The sequence below is a fragment of the Haemorhous mexicanus genome, chromosome 23, assembly GCF_027477595.1.
Source record: "Haemorhous mexicanus isolate bHaeMex1 chromosome 23, bHaeMex1.pri, whole genome shotgun sequence".
Taxonomy (NCBI): Eukaryota; Metazoa; Chordata; class Aves; order Passeriformes; family Fringillidae; genus Haemorhous; species Haemorhous mexicanus.
The window spans coordinates 3,680,809-3,695,371 of NC_082363.1; the positions used below are offsets into that span (position 1 = coordinate 3,680,809).

The 14,563-nt window shown below is 47.2% G+C and overlaps 3 protein-coding genes across 3 annotated transcripts; all 3 read left to right on the top strand.

Annotated features, from left to right (window-relative positions):
• The first annotated feature begins 835 nt into the window (after positions 1-835).
• On the top strand, positions 836-6,036 carry LOC132337790 (arylacetamide deacetylase-like 4). The gene is made up of 4 exons (XM_059866680.1): positions 836-1,021; positions 2,249-2,465; positions 3,575-3,638; positions 4,943-6,036. The coding sequence occupies exons 1-4, from the start codon at positions 845-847 to the stop codon at positions 5,715-5,717; spliced, it is 1,233 nt and encodes a 410-aa protein (XP_059722663.1). The 5' UTR covers positions 836-844; the 3' UTR covers positions 5,718-6,036.
• Positions 6,037-7,127: 1,091 nt separating this feature from the next.
• LOC132337791 (arylacetamide deacetylase-like 4) lies at positions 7,128-11,336 on the top strand. Its single transcript, XM_059866681.1, has 4 exons — positions 7,128-7,517; positions 9,010-9,226; positions 9,417-9,480; positions 10,160-11,336. The coding sequence occupies exons 1-4, from the start codon at positions 7,356-7,358 to the stop codon at positions 10,932-10,934; spliced, it is 1,218 nt and encodes a 405-aa protein (XP_059722664.1). The 5' UTR covers positions 7,128-7,355; the 3' UTR covers positions 10,935-11,336.
• Positions 11,337-11,529: 193 nt separating this feature from the next.
• Positions 11,530-13,728, top strand: CFAP107 (cilia and flagella associated protein 107). The gene is given in 5 exon segments (XM_059866408.1): positions 11,530-11,665; positions 13,460-13,552; positions 13,555-13,629; positions 13,632-13,661; positions 13,664-13,728. Coding segments are annotated over 5 exon segments (399 nt in total).
• Positions 13,729-14,563: the final 835 nt, after the last annotated feature.

Here is a 14,563-nt window from a genome sequence, read left to right on the forward strand (position 1 = left end):
TAAAGTACTGTTTGTACTAACCAGTACTTTACACTCAAAAAAATGAAGTCACATTAGCTAACTTGACTTTTAGAAATATAACTGTTCCCAGCAGAAATACTCTGTTGGCAGCTTTGTTTAAATTACAATGGGGAAGATGCTTTAAGTGTTTTCTTGTGTTTATCAAACATATGTGTATGCTGAAAAACTTGTGCTTGAAAAGAATCCTAAAATCAGAATGGTTTGGGCTGGAAGGAACATTAAAGCTCATCTCATTCCAAAGCCAAGTCCACCTTAGTCTAGCCAAGGTTGCTTCAAGCCACAGTTAATCTAACAACAAAATAGGAGTGATGCATTTACTTTTGCAGAGCCTGTTACTTACCTTTTGCCCCCCACCCCTCCCTTCTTCCCATTTCTTTTCTAAAAGTCCCTGTTAAAGGTATGTATGCCAAACCATGTAAAGCATGCCCACAATGCAGGAAGTGAATGTCCTGGCTGCAGATCAGCTGCAAGGGATATTTTAATCTCCATATTCGCTGGCTCTCTGTCATGGACTAGAACTTCATTCAGGAATCAGCTGCAGTCTCTGAGCACTCACTGCTATCATCCACAATCCAATAATTCCATATTTAATACCAGACCCTTTATCAGTCCCACAATTACCATAAAGATAAACAGGAAATTAAACACATTGACTCTTCTCCAGTGTGATAGCTGCTGGCACGTTGCACAACATTTCCAAGGACTTTAAAGTGAGCAACACCTGAGAGATCTCTTGCAACTGGGACTGCTCCAGGCCTTGCTGTTACCTGAAAAAGCCAACTCACAGATAGGTGTGAAGACACATCACCTCTGGATACGTGAAATGGCATTTTTTTATCTAGTGCCAGTGATACTGCTGGTGGTTTTTGTTGCTTCATTCATATCAGCAATCATAAGAACAATTCAAACTGAGTTTGCCAATTGCAGCATCCCTCCTGGAGTGAGCAATCCCGGAAAACTTCGACTTATTGTTGCTGCTTTGATTGTTACATCTACTCTGGTGAGTAACTCTGCTGCAACTTCTGTGAGAAATGTTGTTAGGTGTTAATCTTGTTCTACGTGTAGATACCAGAATCCTGCCAGCTCTATCAAGGCTTAAATGATGGCTTTTCTCTTCTGGGGGCTGACTTGAGAGGACAGTGTTTGGAAAATCATTTCTGTTAGACCTCAGTCAGATTTTCCCTATTACATAAGGATTAAGTCAACCATTAGAGCCCAAGCTTTATCAGCTGAGCTTCCCTAATTAAATTTAAAATTAAATATTTATAAAAAGTGAGATTGCTTTGATTTCCACTTTAGCTAGGCACACATGATGATTTTAGGCCATTCTTGGGGCTTTCCAGTAACATGGGAGGCTGGGTAGTGGAAGTAGCAGTAATGGGAGACTGGATGCTTTCACAGGAGACAAAAACAGAAACCCCAGAAACCTTAGAGGGATGAGAGACAGCTGGGAGCACTGGCAAGGCCTCCCTCACCAGGAGCACCTTCACCAACCACCCGTCACTCTCCAGGAACCCCGTCACTAATTCCCTTCACCAGGTGTCCCTTCAATGAGTGTCCTCACCAGCTGCCCTTCTGTGCCCCCACACCAGCTACCCCTCACCAGCTGACCCTCACAAGGTTCTCCCTTCTCCGGCTTCCCCCTCACCAGGAGCCCCTTCACCAGCAGCTCATCACTCTCCCGGAGCCCTGTCACCAATTCCCGTCACTCTCCAGGAGCTCCATCACCAATTCCCTTCACTTTCCAGGAGCCCCATCACCAATTCCCCTCACCAGGTGTCCCTTCAGTGAGTGCCCCTCACCAGCTCCCTTCTCCAGCTTCCCCCTCACCAGTTGCCCCTCACCAGTTGCCGCTCTCCAATTGCCCTTCTCCCGGTGCCCCTCACCAGCTGCTCCTCACACGGTTCTCCCTTCTCCCGGTGCCCCTCACCGGCTGCTCCTCACACGGTTCTCCCTTCTCCCGGTGCCCCTCACCGGCTGCCCCTCACGCCGCTCTCCCTTCTCCTGCTTCCCCCTCACCAGCTGCTCCTCACACGGTTCTCCCTTCTCCTGGTGCCCCTCACCGGCTGCCCCTCACACCGCTCTCCCTTCTCCCGGTGCCCCTCACCGGCTGCCCCTCACACCGCTCTCCCTTCTCCTGCTTCCCCCTCACCGGCTGCCCCCTCAGGGCAGTCCGTGTGCGGTCTCCCCTCATCTCACCCCGGCTGTCCTCCCTCTCTCCCAACAGGGCAGGATTTTTGAGAAGATGGAGCTGTGCAGCAGCCTGGCCATCAAGCGCCTGGTGTTCTCCGGGCGGAGGCCGGACCCGGCCCCGGGGGTGCAGCAGGAGGAGGCGCGGCTCGGGGGGGTGCCCGTGCGGCTGTACCGGCCCCGCGGGCCCTCCGCGCGGCCGCGGCCCGCCGTGCTGCTGTTCCACGGCGGCGGCTGGATCTTCTGCAGCCTCGGTACGGCCCCGGCCCGGCTCTGCCGCCGCCACAGCCCGCCGGCACTGTCCCTCTTAGCCAGGCGTTGCTTTAGCGTACACCGTGTGTTTGTGGCCGATAGAATTCCGGCCTCCACACAGACGCTGATGCAGAAGTTTTTCACCTGTTTGTATACTCTTAGCAAGCAAAGAAATTGATGCCCGTTTTTTCTAAATTACGTCCTGGTTTAGGGCAAATTTGGGAGAAAACCTCCAAAAGGGGGCCCCTCCCCGCAACTGGTTCGGGAAAGATTCCTCGGAATGAAGTGGAAAGAACCTGTTTATTTAAAAAAAAAAAAGGGGGGTGAGGAAGGAAAAACAGTCCAGGAAAAAATTCGGACTGCTTAGCTAAACTAACTAATGAGCAGAAGCAAAAAGCAGCACTATGTACTGCCCCGTCTGTGTGTCCTGCCAGCCGTGGGAGAGCAGGCTGATAACAAAACCAAAACGTTCGCTCTTCAGAGCCAGTCGTGAAGGCACAGAACATAATATCCAGCATAAGCAGAACACACGAATGGGGATACAAGCATCATAACGGCAGCCTAGGACAATTACTTAATTCTCTCTTTCATTAATTGGTATTCTATCCTCTTTAGTCTTCTTAGTGAATTTTTCCTCTGGTAGGGACTTTCCAGCATACTTTTGTTAGCTGCTTCTTTATATTCTGGTTTCTACAAAATGTCCTTGTAGTTCATAAATTCTGCCCTTCTTGTATCCAATTTCAACAATTCACACCCTCTCCCAGGCCTTGTTCTTTGAAGCATATCAGGTTAGTTTGGCAAAACTTTTAAAAGTTTCAGTGATTTTCCCAATCAAGCCAACAATAATAGTCTGTGTAAAGAAAGTTAGCTACATGCTGCCTAAAAGTGATTTAAGACTAGCACACTGCTTATAATTAATGTACTGGTTATGATTAATTAAAACAATATTTAAAGATTAATTAGAAAAGTTATATAACCTCCAGCCACTGGAAGACTGAAGTCTGGCTGGGCTTTCCCATCCAGAGCTGCAAAGGGAGGCGGCAGCAGGGGGAGAGGGATGAGGGGAGCTGGACCATTTGTGGGCAGTAAAACATCCTTTGATGTGTTTCAGATTCCCACGAGAGGATCTGCCAGTACATTGCCAAGGAAAGCGGCTCGCTGGTGGTGTCCGTGGGGTGAGTTACAGCCAGCTGCCCCAGAGAAGCCTTTTTGCCTCTTGCTGCCTCTCAGCACTGCAGGGATGTGCAGCTGGTGGGAATGCTCCTCTTCAGGACCTGGACACCAGGATCCTCAAGTGTCCCTTCCAACTCAGCATTTTCTATGATTTTCCCAGGATCCCAGGTGTCCAGGCAGAATTTCAGGGGGGCTGTTTGTTTTTCATTTCTCTCCCTGCTCCATCAGCTAGCAGTGCAGACACAGCCCACAGTAAGGTCCATGTGTGTCCCAACACAGAGCTATGTTGGCATCACAAAAAAGCAAGGAATGCTTTCCAGAAGAGAGTTCCAATGTGTTGAGAAATGACTAATAAACTGACTTGGAAGGTGACGATTCACTGAACCATTTAAATAGGTGTAATTACCTTGTGAACTTCAAGGAGCTTTCTAATAGTGAGACTCAAATGCTAATAAGTAATAATACTACTAATTAGTACTACTAATACCAGTAGTACTGAAAAATAGAACTCTCCCAGTTATTTAAATAAAGAAAAAATAATTACAAAAATGAAATCTCCTCAGTAACAGTGAGGTGCAGATAGATTAAATTAGTTAATCCACAAACCAGAAGCAGTCTACACTAGAAGAGAAAAATGAAGTTACATCACTTAATTTGTGATCAGGGTGGCTCTTGGAATATCCCAACCATGCTAAGTTCTTGCAGCCCCATTCTATGGCTCTCACTTCTCTGTGATTACTCATTGGACAAACACCTGTTTAGTAGATAAAAATACCTTCATGAGTTTTTCTTCCTGAGGGAAAAATTAGTCCAAGACAGGGAGAACCAGGATGCTGTAGAAATTTTGTATTTACACTTAGGACATTTCCTTCTGTTACTTTTGTGTGGTGGTGTTTGCAGGGGTCTCAGGACAAAGGTTGAGATGAGAATCTTGACTCCATGTTTCAGAAGGCTGATTTATTATTTTTTGATATATTGTATTAAAGGAAAATGATATACAACAACTATACTAAAATAATAGAAGAAAGGATTTCATCAGAAGGCTAGCAAGGAAGGAAATGGAATGATAATAAAATCTTGAGACTGACTGACCAGAGAGTCTGAGACAGCTGGACTGTGATTGACCATTAAGTAAAAACAACTAGATGAGAGCAATCAAAGATGCACCTGGTGCATTCCACAGCAGCAGATAATTATTGTTTACATTTCGTTTCTGAGGCTTCTCAGCTTCTTAGGAGAAAAGATCTTAGCTAAAGGATTTTTCATAAAATCAGTCTGTACAACTTTTGCTGTCTCTGTGTCCCAGGTACCGTCTGGCCCCTGAGCACAAGTACCCCGCTGCCTACGAAGACTGTCTGAGCGCCAGCCAGCACTTCCTGCAGCACCTGCAGCACTACGGCGTGGATCCTGCCCGGGTCACTGTCTGCGGGGACAGTGCTGGGGGCAACCTGGCAGCTGCTGTGAGCCAGACCCTGGCAGGCAGGTCAGACCTCCCCAGGCTCCGTGCTCAGATCCTCATCTACCCAGGCCTTCAGGCCCTGGACTTCAATTTACCATCCTACCAACAGAATCGGGGAGTCCCTCTGCTCTTCCGGGAACGTGCAGTTTACTATTCTTTGCAGTACGTACAAGGGGACACATCAGATCTGGAAGAGGTCTTGGAAGGTTCCCATATTCCTCCAGACATGAGGCTGAAGTATAGGAAGTGGGTGAGTCCAGACAACATCCCTGAGGAATTTAAGGTCAGAGGCTACAAACCACACAAGCCCTGTGAATTCAAGCCTGAAGTTTTTGAGAAAGTGAAAAGACTCCGTGAGCCCACGCTGTGCCCACTGCTGGCTGAAGACACAATCATCCAGCAGCTGCCAGAATCTTTCATCCTGACCTGTGAGTACGACGTGCTGCGGGACGATGGCTTGTTGTACAAGAAGAGGCTGGAGGACAACGGGGTTCGAGTGACCTGGTACCACCTTGAGGATGGATTCCATGGGATCGTAAACCTGTTTGATTATTATGGTTTGTCATTTCCATCTGGGAAAAAGGGATTGGACAGGGTTGTTGAATTTATAAAAGGCCTGTAAAAAGAACTCTCCTTCATTATGCTTCTCCCACTAATGACTGCTTAGGCTTTCGAACTTCAGGTAGTGCTGCTCTGCAAGAATGTGACACCTTTTGATGTGTAAATGACTATTTCTAAGACCCATGAACTTCAACTTAACACAGATCTTTTCCTTGTGAGACTTCTGACGCTTCAATCTTTTGAGAGTACAATTTTTCTGTGCGCTGTTTTTTTTCAAATTGGCATCTGATTAATTCCTTGTCTTCAATTACTAAATTATTTACTTCTATACAAATAATCTATGTGGAATGATTTGGATTAAATGTTGCTTACTACAGCCAGTTTATTTGTGATGTCCATTTGATAAGCTCCAAAGCATGACTTAATTTATCTAAAAAGTATAAGCTGGGTAGATAGTGAGGGAGGGAAAACTCTGGACAAATAGGCAGAGATCAAGATCTCAGTGAGGAGATTGAGCAAATATTCCATGGCTGCAAAGGTAGCAGTGCAAGGCCAGAGCTGATGGGGCACACCTAGCTGGAGGCAAGTAAGGGCTGCTCTGATTTCGAAATAATTTTAGTTCTACAAAGTGCTTTTAAATTTTGCAAAGTTTCCACTATGCCCACAGAGGGTAGGATATAGTGTTGAGAAGAAATGCTGACATCAGGATTTAGAAAGGCAGGAAGGATCAGTGAACTGGGCTCTTGGTCTGTGTTTACTGGAAGGTACAGCTTAAAGAGAGAATATCAAGGAAAATGTTTTCATATTCTTCCAAAGGCTGTCCCCCAGTATTAACTTTTGCAGAATCTGTACAGTTATTCTCTGCTGGAATCTGTCAATTTGTGCTTTCTCCTTGGCTTGAGCTTTATTTACAGGGTGAGACAGTGTTTTCCCTGACATGATGCTTCATTACACCCTGCTGATGAAAGCAAGGAAGAACAGCAGTGAGCACACTCAGAACAGCCAGACTGAGGACATTAAAATCACAGAATTGCTAAGGTTGGGAATGATCTCTGGCGATCATCCAGTGCAATTCCCCAAGGCAGGGTCACCTGTAGCAGGTGATGCAGGAACACCTCCAGGTGCGCTTCGAACGAATCCAGAGAAGGAAACTCCACACCCTCCGTGGGCACTGTCCCAGTGCTCCGTCACCCTCAATGTAAAGAAGTTCTTCCGCATGCTGAAGTGAAACTTGCGGTTTAGTATATACCCATTGCTCCTCGTCCTAAGGAAATCCTCAGGAAAAAAAAGGAAAAAATCCTACAGTGCTGAGAAAAACAGAACTATTTACAAAAACAAATGCTGACTTTTCTTAGGTTTCCCTGCGCAAGGGCAGCCCTTACTGAGCCAGCCCGTGCTCTCACCTCCCGCCGGCAGAGCACCGCGGAGCTGCGGCCGGGGCCGCGGGGGCCGTGCCAGCCCGGGGCGGCGGGAGGCGGCGCCGGGCGCGTCCGTTCCCCGGTACCGCGCACAGGTCACGCCGGGCCTCCTTGAACCGAGATTACCCGGCCGGCGCCTCCGGCCGCTCCGCGCGGCTCCCCCCGGCCGCCCGCACCATGACCCCTGCGCCGGCTTTGCGGAGCGGCCGCACTCGGCCCGTGACGGGGCCGCGGCTCTGCCGAGCGCTGCCGGGGGAGCCCCGCAGGGCCGCGGCCGGGCCATGGCGCTGCTGCCCGCGCTGCTGCTGCTGCTCCTGCCCCTGGCGGCGCTGGCGGCGGCCGCGGTGCTGCTCGGCCTGCCCAGCTACGACATCCCGCCCGGGGTGAACCAGCCGGCCAAGCTGCGCCTGGTGCTCACCCTGCTGCTCGGCACCGCCGCGCTGGTGAGTGGCGGTGCGGGGGGCGAGGGGGCGTCGGGGCGACCCGCGGGCTGGGGGCGGCAGTGGTTGCACAAACACGGGGAACCGGGGCAGGATCCGCGTGTCCCCGCTGTCCCCGTGGGATGCTGGCGGTGCCGCATCATAAGGAGGGAATACGGGGAGCCCACCTATTCTGCCCCGGGGTATTCCCCGATCCGGACGCTGCAAGGACACCCGCGATCCGGGCGCTGCCCTCGATCCCCGCGGTCGAGGATGCTGCCCCGGGCGCCGCCGGCCCAAACACCGCCCCGAGCATCCCCCGGTCGAAAATGCTGTCCCGAGCACCCCTGATCGAGGATGCTGTCCCGAGCACCCCCCGGTCGAGGCTGCTGTCCCGGGCCCCCCCGGTCCGGCTGCCGCGGGGAGCACTGCCCATGTCGCGGGCAAACCGCGTTCCCGGTTCAGAGCCGCGCCTGGGGCGGGTTAGCGGAGACTGCGAGCGGATGATGGCAGCCTCGAATTCGGGGCTGGGCTGGTGTTTTGCGTGATAACTGCCCTCACCTTGCACAAAACGAGCTGCAGCCTTCAGCTGCTCCTGCCGCTTCTGACATTTATGGCACACAATCCGGTTAGGGCTGCTTTACTTAATCCCTGGACTCTCTTTGGCAGCGTTGCATAAACGGCATTAGAGCCCTCCTCGGCTCTGCATCTCTTACTTGCTGTCTTTGATTTTCTTAAAATCTTTCGTTTAGTCATTTCTTTAGCCACAAACATCATCCCTGCTATCACACAGACTTTGTTTTCCTCCACGCAGATTCTTAAACCATTTACATCCTCTTTAAATTAAATTTACTGACAAAGCTGCCCAGCAATCCTGAACCCCACTAGCGGGTGACAAGACAGCCTCACTGGGCATTAAAAACAGGGATCTTGTTCAGCCAGTCACTGGTAACTGTTTGGTTCCCAGCTTCTTTTTTCACTTATTATTTCACTTATATTCTAGCTTGCAAGAGCATTGGGAAAGGAAGGAACTTCATTTTGCTCAGTAGCTCTGTTGTGTGAATAAAAAGCAGTAACTAACTTGCACAATACAGCTCGGCAAATTCACTGAGTTTTATGGTCTAATTCATGAATATTAGTTTCAGCAATGAAGAACTGTTTCTAAATAAGGCATTTCGTTGTTGTTATCAAGTATAAATGAAACAAGAATGACCACAAATATGTGCAGGACAATGCTGATGATTAAAATATGTACTCCAAGACAGCCACTTTGGCTGATCTTTATAAAATTTCTGTTGTGACATTACAAGGACATTGGATTGGAGTAGTGCAAGTAAATTTTTCTACAGACTGCAGGATGTGAGAACTTGGGAAAATGGTTTCATTTCCAAATCAGAGTTCTGTATTTCTTTAAAATTTCCTTCACGTCAGTTTGATGTAAGTACAATGCAGAATTTTTATACCCTGGCTAACTCCAGACTTTTAAAGATGCCTTAATGTCTTTTACCTTTAACAGGGAAGGATTTTGGAGAAGACTGGGCTTTGCAGCCAAATCACTTTTGGCCGATACGTGCGACAGGGGCGGAAACTGGGGTTGGATCCAAAGCTCTTTATCCAGGATCTGCAGTTTAATGAAGTACCTGTGAGGGTTTATCAGCCTAAAGCTACCTCGGATGGGCCAAGGAGAGGCATCCTCTTCTTCCATGGAGGAGGCTGGGTATTTGGAAGCCTTGGTAAGATACTTCCTGGAGGAACTGTGTGGTGTAGAAAGAATATTCTCATCTTTTTAGAAGGTGGAAATAAGATGTGGTTTCAGCGTGTGATTTGAGATCAAGTCTGAAACCTGTTTGGAACAGACATTTCTTAGGCTGTCTCAAAGCTGAGGGCAGTAGTGAAGCACTGACAACAATATTTCTTTTGCAGATACCTATGAAAAGGTGTGTCGCTACCTCTCCAGGGAGAGTGACTCAGTAGTTGTGTCTGTGCAGTAAGTGAACACTACCCACTTCTGTAGTTGGGAGATTATTGTTGCTGTGGGACCACAGCAGAGCTGTGCTGGTGTTGGAGATGTTCTTTTTTGGCACAGGAATTTCTATGGGATTCAGTCAAGTTCATAAAGAGAAAAATAGTGATAAAGAAGATTTCGCAGCCCTTAACTATTCATGCCCAGAGATACTCCGAAAAGATACAAATGGAAATATTTGGCACACTAAGTAAGTCTATAAAAGCCAATTAAAAACTTAGGTGAAAAAAGTCTTCCTTGTGCTGAACATATGGACATGTAATAAGATGCTCCAAGCAATTGGGGACTATGGGAAAAGAGAAAATCACTCTGAAATCCTTCTATTTTACACATAGGAAGCAGAGGCACAAAATTATTAAATCTTGTCAGAAGTGCAGAGGGAGTTTTCACCATCACTAAGAACTGTTCAATTCCTTGTTCAAATCATTAATCAGAGACAATCCTACTTCAGTGAGCCCTTGTGACTGAACTCACCATTTACAGTTGATCTGCAGTCCCAAATGGAGGAGCAGCTGTTTGGAGGCACTGAAGATCCTAACCTAGAGCCAGGCCACCCCAAAATGATAGAGCTGAAGAACAGCATATGAGACCATTTCCTGGTTATTGCTACTGACATTTCCTTCTTCTTGTCTCTGTGTCGCAGGTACCGTCTGGCCCCTGAGCACAAGTACCCCGCTGCCTACGAAGACTGTCTGAGCGCCAGCCAGCACTTCCTGCAGCACCTGCAGCACTACGGCGTGGATCCTGCCCGGGTCACTGTCTGTGGGGACAGTGCTGGGGGCAACCTGGCAGCTGCTGTGAGCCAGACCCTGGCAGGCAGGTCAGACCTCCCCAGGCTCCGTGCTCAGATCCTCATCTACCCAGGCCTTCAGGCCCTGGACTTCAATTTACCATCCTACCAACAGAATCGGGGAGTCCCTCTGCTCTTCCGGGAACGAGCTGCTTTCTTTGCTTTGCTGTACCTCAATGGGGATGCACTGCACATGCAAGAGGTCTTGGAGGGCTCTCACATCCCTCCAGACATGAGGCTGAAGTATAGGAAGTGGGTGAGTCCAGACAACATCCCTGAGGAATTTAAGGTCAGAGGTGTGAAGCCGCTTAGGCCCACTGATTTTATAGCTGAAGTTTATGAGACAGTGAAGAGATTCTGTGAACCCAACCTGTGCCCACTGCTGGCTGAAGACTCTGTTGTTCACCAGCTGCCAGAATCTTTCATCCTGACCTGCGAGTACGACGTGCTGCGGGACGATGGCTTGTTGTACAAGAAGAGGCTGGAGGACAACGGGGTTCGAGTGACCTGGTACCACCTTGAGGATGGATTCCATGGGATCATCAGCCTGTATGATTATTGTGGCTTCTCATTTCCGTCTGGGAAAAGGGGATTGGACAGGGTTGTTAACTTCTTAAAAAGCTTATAGTAAACACCTTAGATTCCATGAGTCTATTCATGCCTCAACCTAGGAAAATATCTTTTTAGGATATTTAATATCAGGTTATGGGTAGTGAATCAGGAGCAGCCATTAACAATGATAAACAAGGCTCATCAGAACCTCATTCCAGCTGTTAGTTGGAACATGGAATATGCAAACCTCATACAAGCTTGTACCATGCTGCAAGCCCTTATCTTTAGCTCTGCTAGTAAAGCACAGTTCTTTGAATGGGCATCCTGGTTTGCTCCAGTTGTTTAAAAATAAAAAACATCTGTGTGAAGAGAAGCTGTGTGTTAGGAGGTGTGTGTGGTGTGAGAATAAAACCCAGCTGACGTTAGTGGGTTATGAGCCACTGACAATAAAATAATAAACATGATGATAATTAGGAAATATGATGCTGTCTCAAGCGTGGTCTCTGTCACCGTGGGCACAACAAACAAATGGTTCCATGGCCAGCATCACCATGTTTCCCAGCACACAGGCAGGACTGGAGCCCCTTTCTGCCCCAGTTTTAGCACTACTGGGTAATGTTTCACCCACATAACTTGAAGGACAGTTCCATCAAGCAGGGACACAAACAAATATGATTGCATCACAAAAAGATGGGCAGGATTGGTGGAAAATCGGGCCCAAATACTCTACTGTAGCTCTCGTTGGAAACTGACTGGAGAAGAGGACAGAGGAAAGATCAGGAGAGAAAGAAGAGGAAGGTCAGGAAGGTGAGGGCAGGAACAGAGCAGGTCAGAACCTGTACAGGGCTGTAGCTGTCAGCTGGAGTCCAGCCTCAGCTCACAAGAGTGATAAGAGGGAGAAGGATAAGCATCTTTTTTGGCCTGTATTAGTTTATTCTGTTTATGGTCTGCCTTTCCTCTCCTTAAGCCAGGGCAGAAGCAATGCCAAGCACAGGATGCATAGAGAGGTTCACACTGGATATGATATTGGCCAATTAAAAATGGCACTTAGGGCAGTCACCTGAGGATGCTGTACCACTTAAACACAACTATACATCAATATAGACAATAATATTTTTCAACATCATGCAAGAGAGACTTCACTAATCTTTCCAGAATTTAATACTTATTAATACTTGGAGGATCTTTAATAATCTGGATATTGGTCTCATTTGCTTGTAGAAATATGAGCATCTTCTCTAGCAGAGCTGCTCAATAGATTTCATGCCTCGCTTAAGGGGCTCAGCAAAATTTTGTCATTAGACTTTTAACTTTGTCAAAACATGCCAGTTAGGTTCAATATTAGAGGTGTTCAAGCAGATCCTCCTGACTCTGCTAAAATTGCTTCCTTTAGATTTTTTTTTCCTGGAACCAAATGCCAGACTGTGTTGCAATCTGCAGCAGCAGAAATAGAACAAAGAGAGAGGGGTAAATGGCTCATTCATCCTTTTCAGATGCTAGTTCCCATGGCAGGTGAAGATATCTAACCAAATTAACCAAGCACAGATAATTTTCAAGTGCAATAGAGTATCTTTTATTTGCACTACAGAACCAATCCAAAATTTTGGCTGATTCTACCAGTTGACTTTTATCAGCAAAGAACACAGACTTTCCAAAAAAGCGCTTGTGTAGATGAAGAAAGGAGCACTGGGACAGAGCTGCTGTGATTGCTGGGCTGCCTCAGCAATTCTGAGTGTTATCTCTCACATACATAAACTCAGCAGCATCTCATACAGAACAGCCTCACCTGCTTGCCAGCTCACAGACCAAACACTAAGGAGAACCATGATGGGGAAATTTGGGGTAAGGAACAGAAAATTCCAGTGTGGGGCTGTGGTGCCTGTACATTTCAGGCAGCGATGATCTGTCACTAATACTTAAATCCTATTTTATATATCCTTAAACAACTGTATGTGTAAAGGAAGGCACTGCAGCTCTGTGGCCATTCAAGGGTTGGATTCCAGTGGGAATCCTTCCCCAGGCAGGCACCCAGCACGTGCTGCCTGGGACTCCCTGGATGTTTCCCAGTCTGTGCCTTGGGGGTGACCAGGGCACATGAAAAAAATCAGTGTGTTACTCCCACCTGGGACTGGGTATTGAGGCTTCAGGGCATTCCCTGGGTTCTAATAGCAGCTTGCTGGTAAAATAGGATTAATTTAATCAGCACACCTCCAATTCATATAAACAAACTGCACTTGAATAAGGCCCAGATCTTTTACAATACTTTCCCCACAAGTATCATCTGCTAGAATGTCCCTTCCAACAAGGTCCTCTCCACCCCCAAGTATTGTTATCATTCTCTTTAGACAGGCAGCTGGAAGGTTGGATATGCAATGCAGCTGCACAAAACCCTTAAGCAGCACAAAGCAATCAGCTTTTCATTTTCAGCCTTCTTAAATGTGTCTGCAAATCCATGATGCAAGTGTTGAAATCAGATTGATCAGATCTCATGACATACAGATGCAGTTGCTTAAGTGGGAATTCACTTGAAATGCAAATGACTTTATTTTCAGGGATTAAATGATAAGTAACACAATGACTGACAAAGGTTTGTGATATCAGTGGCAAAAATGCAGACTCAAACCACACTGAGCCATCTGAATGCTGTGCACAGCAGCATCATGTGCCTCTCATCTCAGGGCCTGCCACTGCAGCACTTTTCATCCATCACCAGGAAGCAAGAAGCCAAAATTTAGTGGCAGAGTGTGCTGAGAACTGCAATGGGCACAGCTACAACCTGTGCTGCCTCCCCTCTGCAGCTGGAGTGCAAGCTGGCCTGGATTCCTCGGAAATCAGATTTCCCCATTCTTGGTAGTTCTTGGCATTGTTAATTCAATGGAATGGAACATGGTGCACTGGTCAATATATAGATTTAGAGATAGGAACCTCCTTCTGTTTAAATTCTGGAAATGGATCTTGTGGTGACTTTTGGCTACTTTCTTACCCTGTCAGTACCTTATTTTTTGGATTAATAAAGTGCAAGTGTTATTCATACACCACAATCCTTATTCACCACAGGAAGCAGTGAAGGAGAGTGTCAATGAACAGATTTCTGTCCCCTATCCAGTATCAGCTGAAAACAAGGAGAACTGTGGGATACAACTAGCAGGAGAATTCATGGAGTATTATTATCTTTCTGAATTTTTAAGTAAAAGGTTACCTGTGGTAACTTTTCAAATATCTACCAGAGAGGCTCTGAAGAATCAGGACTCCTGACTGATAACATGACTCATCTGTCAGTGTCTAACAGTGATTTCCTCTTCCAGCCAGAGGGTGGACACATATGTCCTGAGAACAAAAAGATCCATTTTGTCCTTAATCTGCTGTCAAAACAGTACAAACATTCCCTGTGACAACTGTAGAGTAAAAACACCCAGACCAAACATTTAATTATATCATTTCTAACATTTAATCTTGTCTCAGAAAAACCCACTCTCCATGGCCATCTTGAAGACCTGATGAAAAACTGCACTAGAAGGAAGCTGAGTGATGTCCAGTGTCTGCCCCATTTCCTGTGAAATCCCAACAATTTCTGCTTTTGCCACTTGTCAGCTGACACAACCAACCAAAACTCATGACCTCCCAACCAGGGATTTCTTCCCCAAGATGTTGTAGAATCCTGGACTTTGAAGAGGGGCAGAATGTCTGCAAACTGTTGGGCAGCTG

Excerpts from the sequence above, each read along its gene's own strand:
- LOC132337790 (XM_059866680.1), top strand. The coding sequence starts at position 845 with ATGGCATTTTTTTATCTAGTGCCAGTGATACTGCTGGTGGTTTTTGTT. Across the intron at positions 2,466-3,574 it reads CTGGATCTTCTGCAGCCTCG|ATTCCCACGAGAGGATCTGC; the intron begins GTACGGCCCCGG and ends GATGTGTTTCAG. Across the intron at positions 3,639-4,942 it reads TCGCTGGTGGTGTCCGTGGG|GTACCGTCTGGCCCCTGAGC; the intron begins GTGAGTTACAGC and ends TCTGTGTCCCAG.
- LOC132337791 (XM_059866681.1), top strand. The coding sequence starts at position 7,356 with ATGGCGCTGCTGCCCGCGCTGCTGCTGCTGCTCCTGCCCCTGGCGGCG. Across the intron at positions 9,227-9,416 it reads CTGGGTATTTGGAAGCCTTG|ATACCTATGAAAAGGTGTGT; the intron begins GTAAGATACTTC and ends TTTCTTTTGCAG. Across the intron at positions 9,481-10,159 it reads TCAGTAGTTGTGTCTGTGCA|GTACCGTCTGGCCCCTGAGC; the intron begins GTAAGTGAACAC and ends TCTGTGTCGCAG.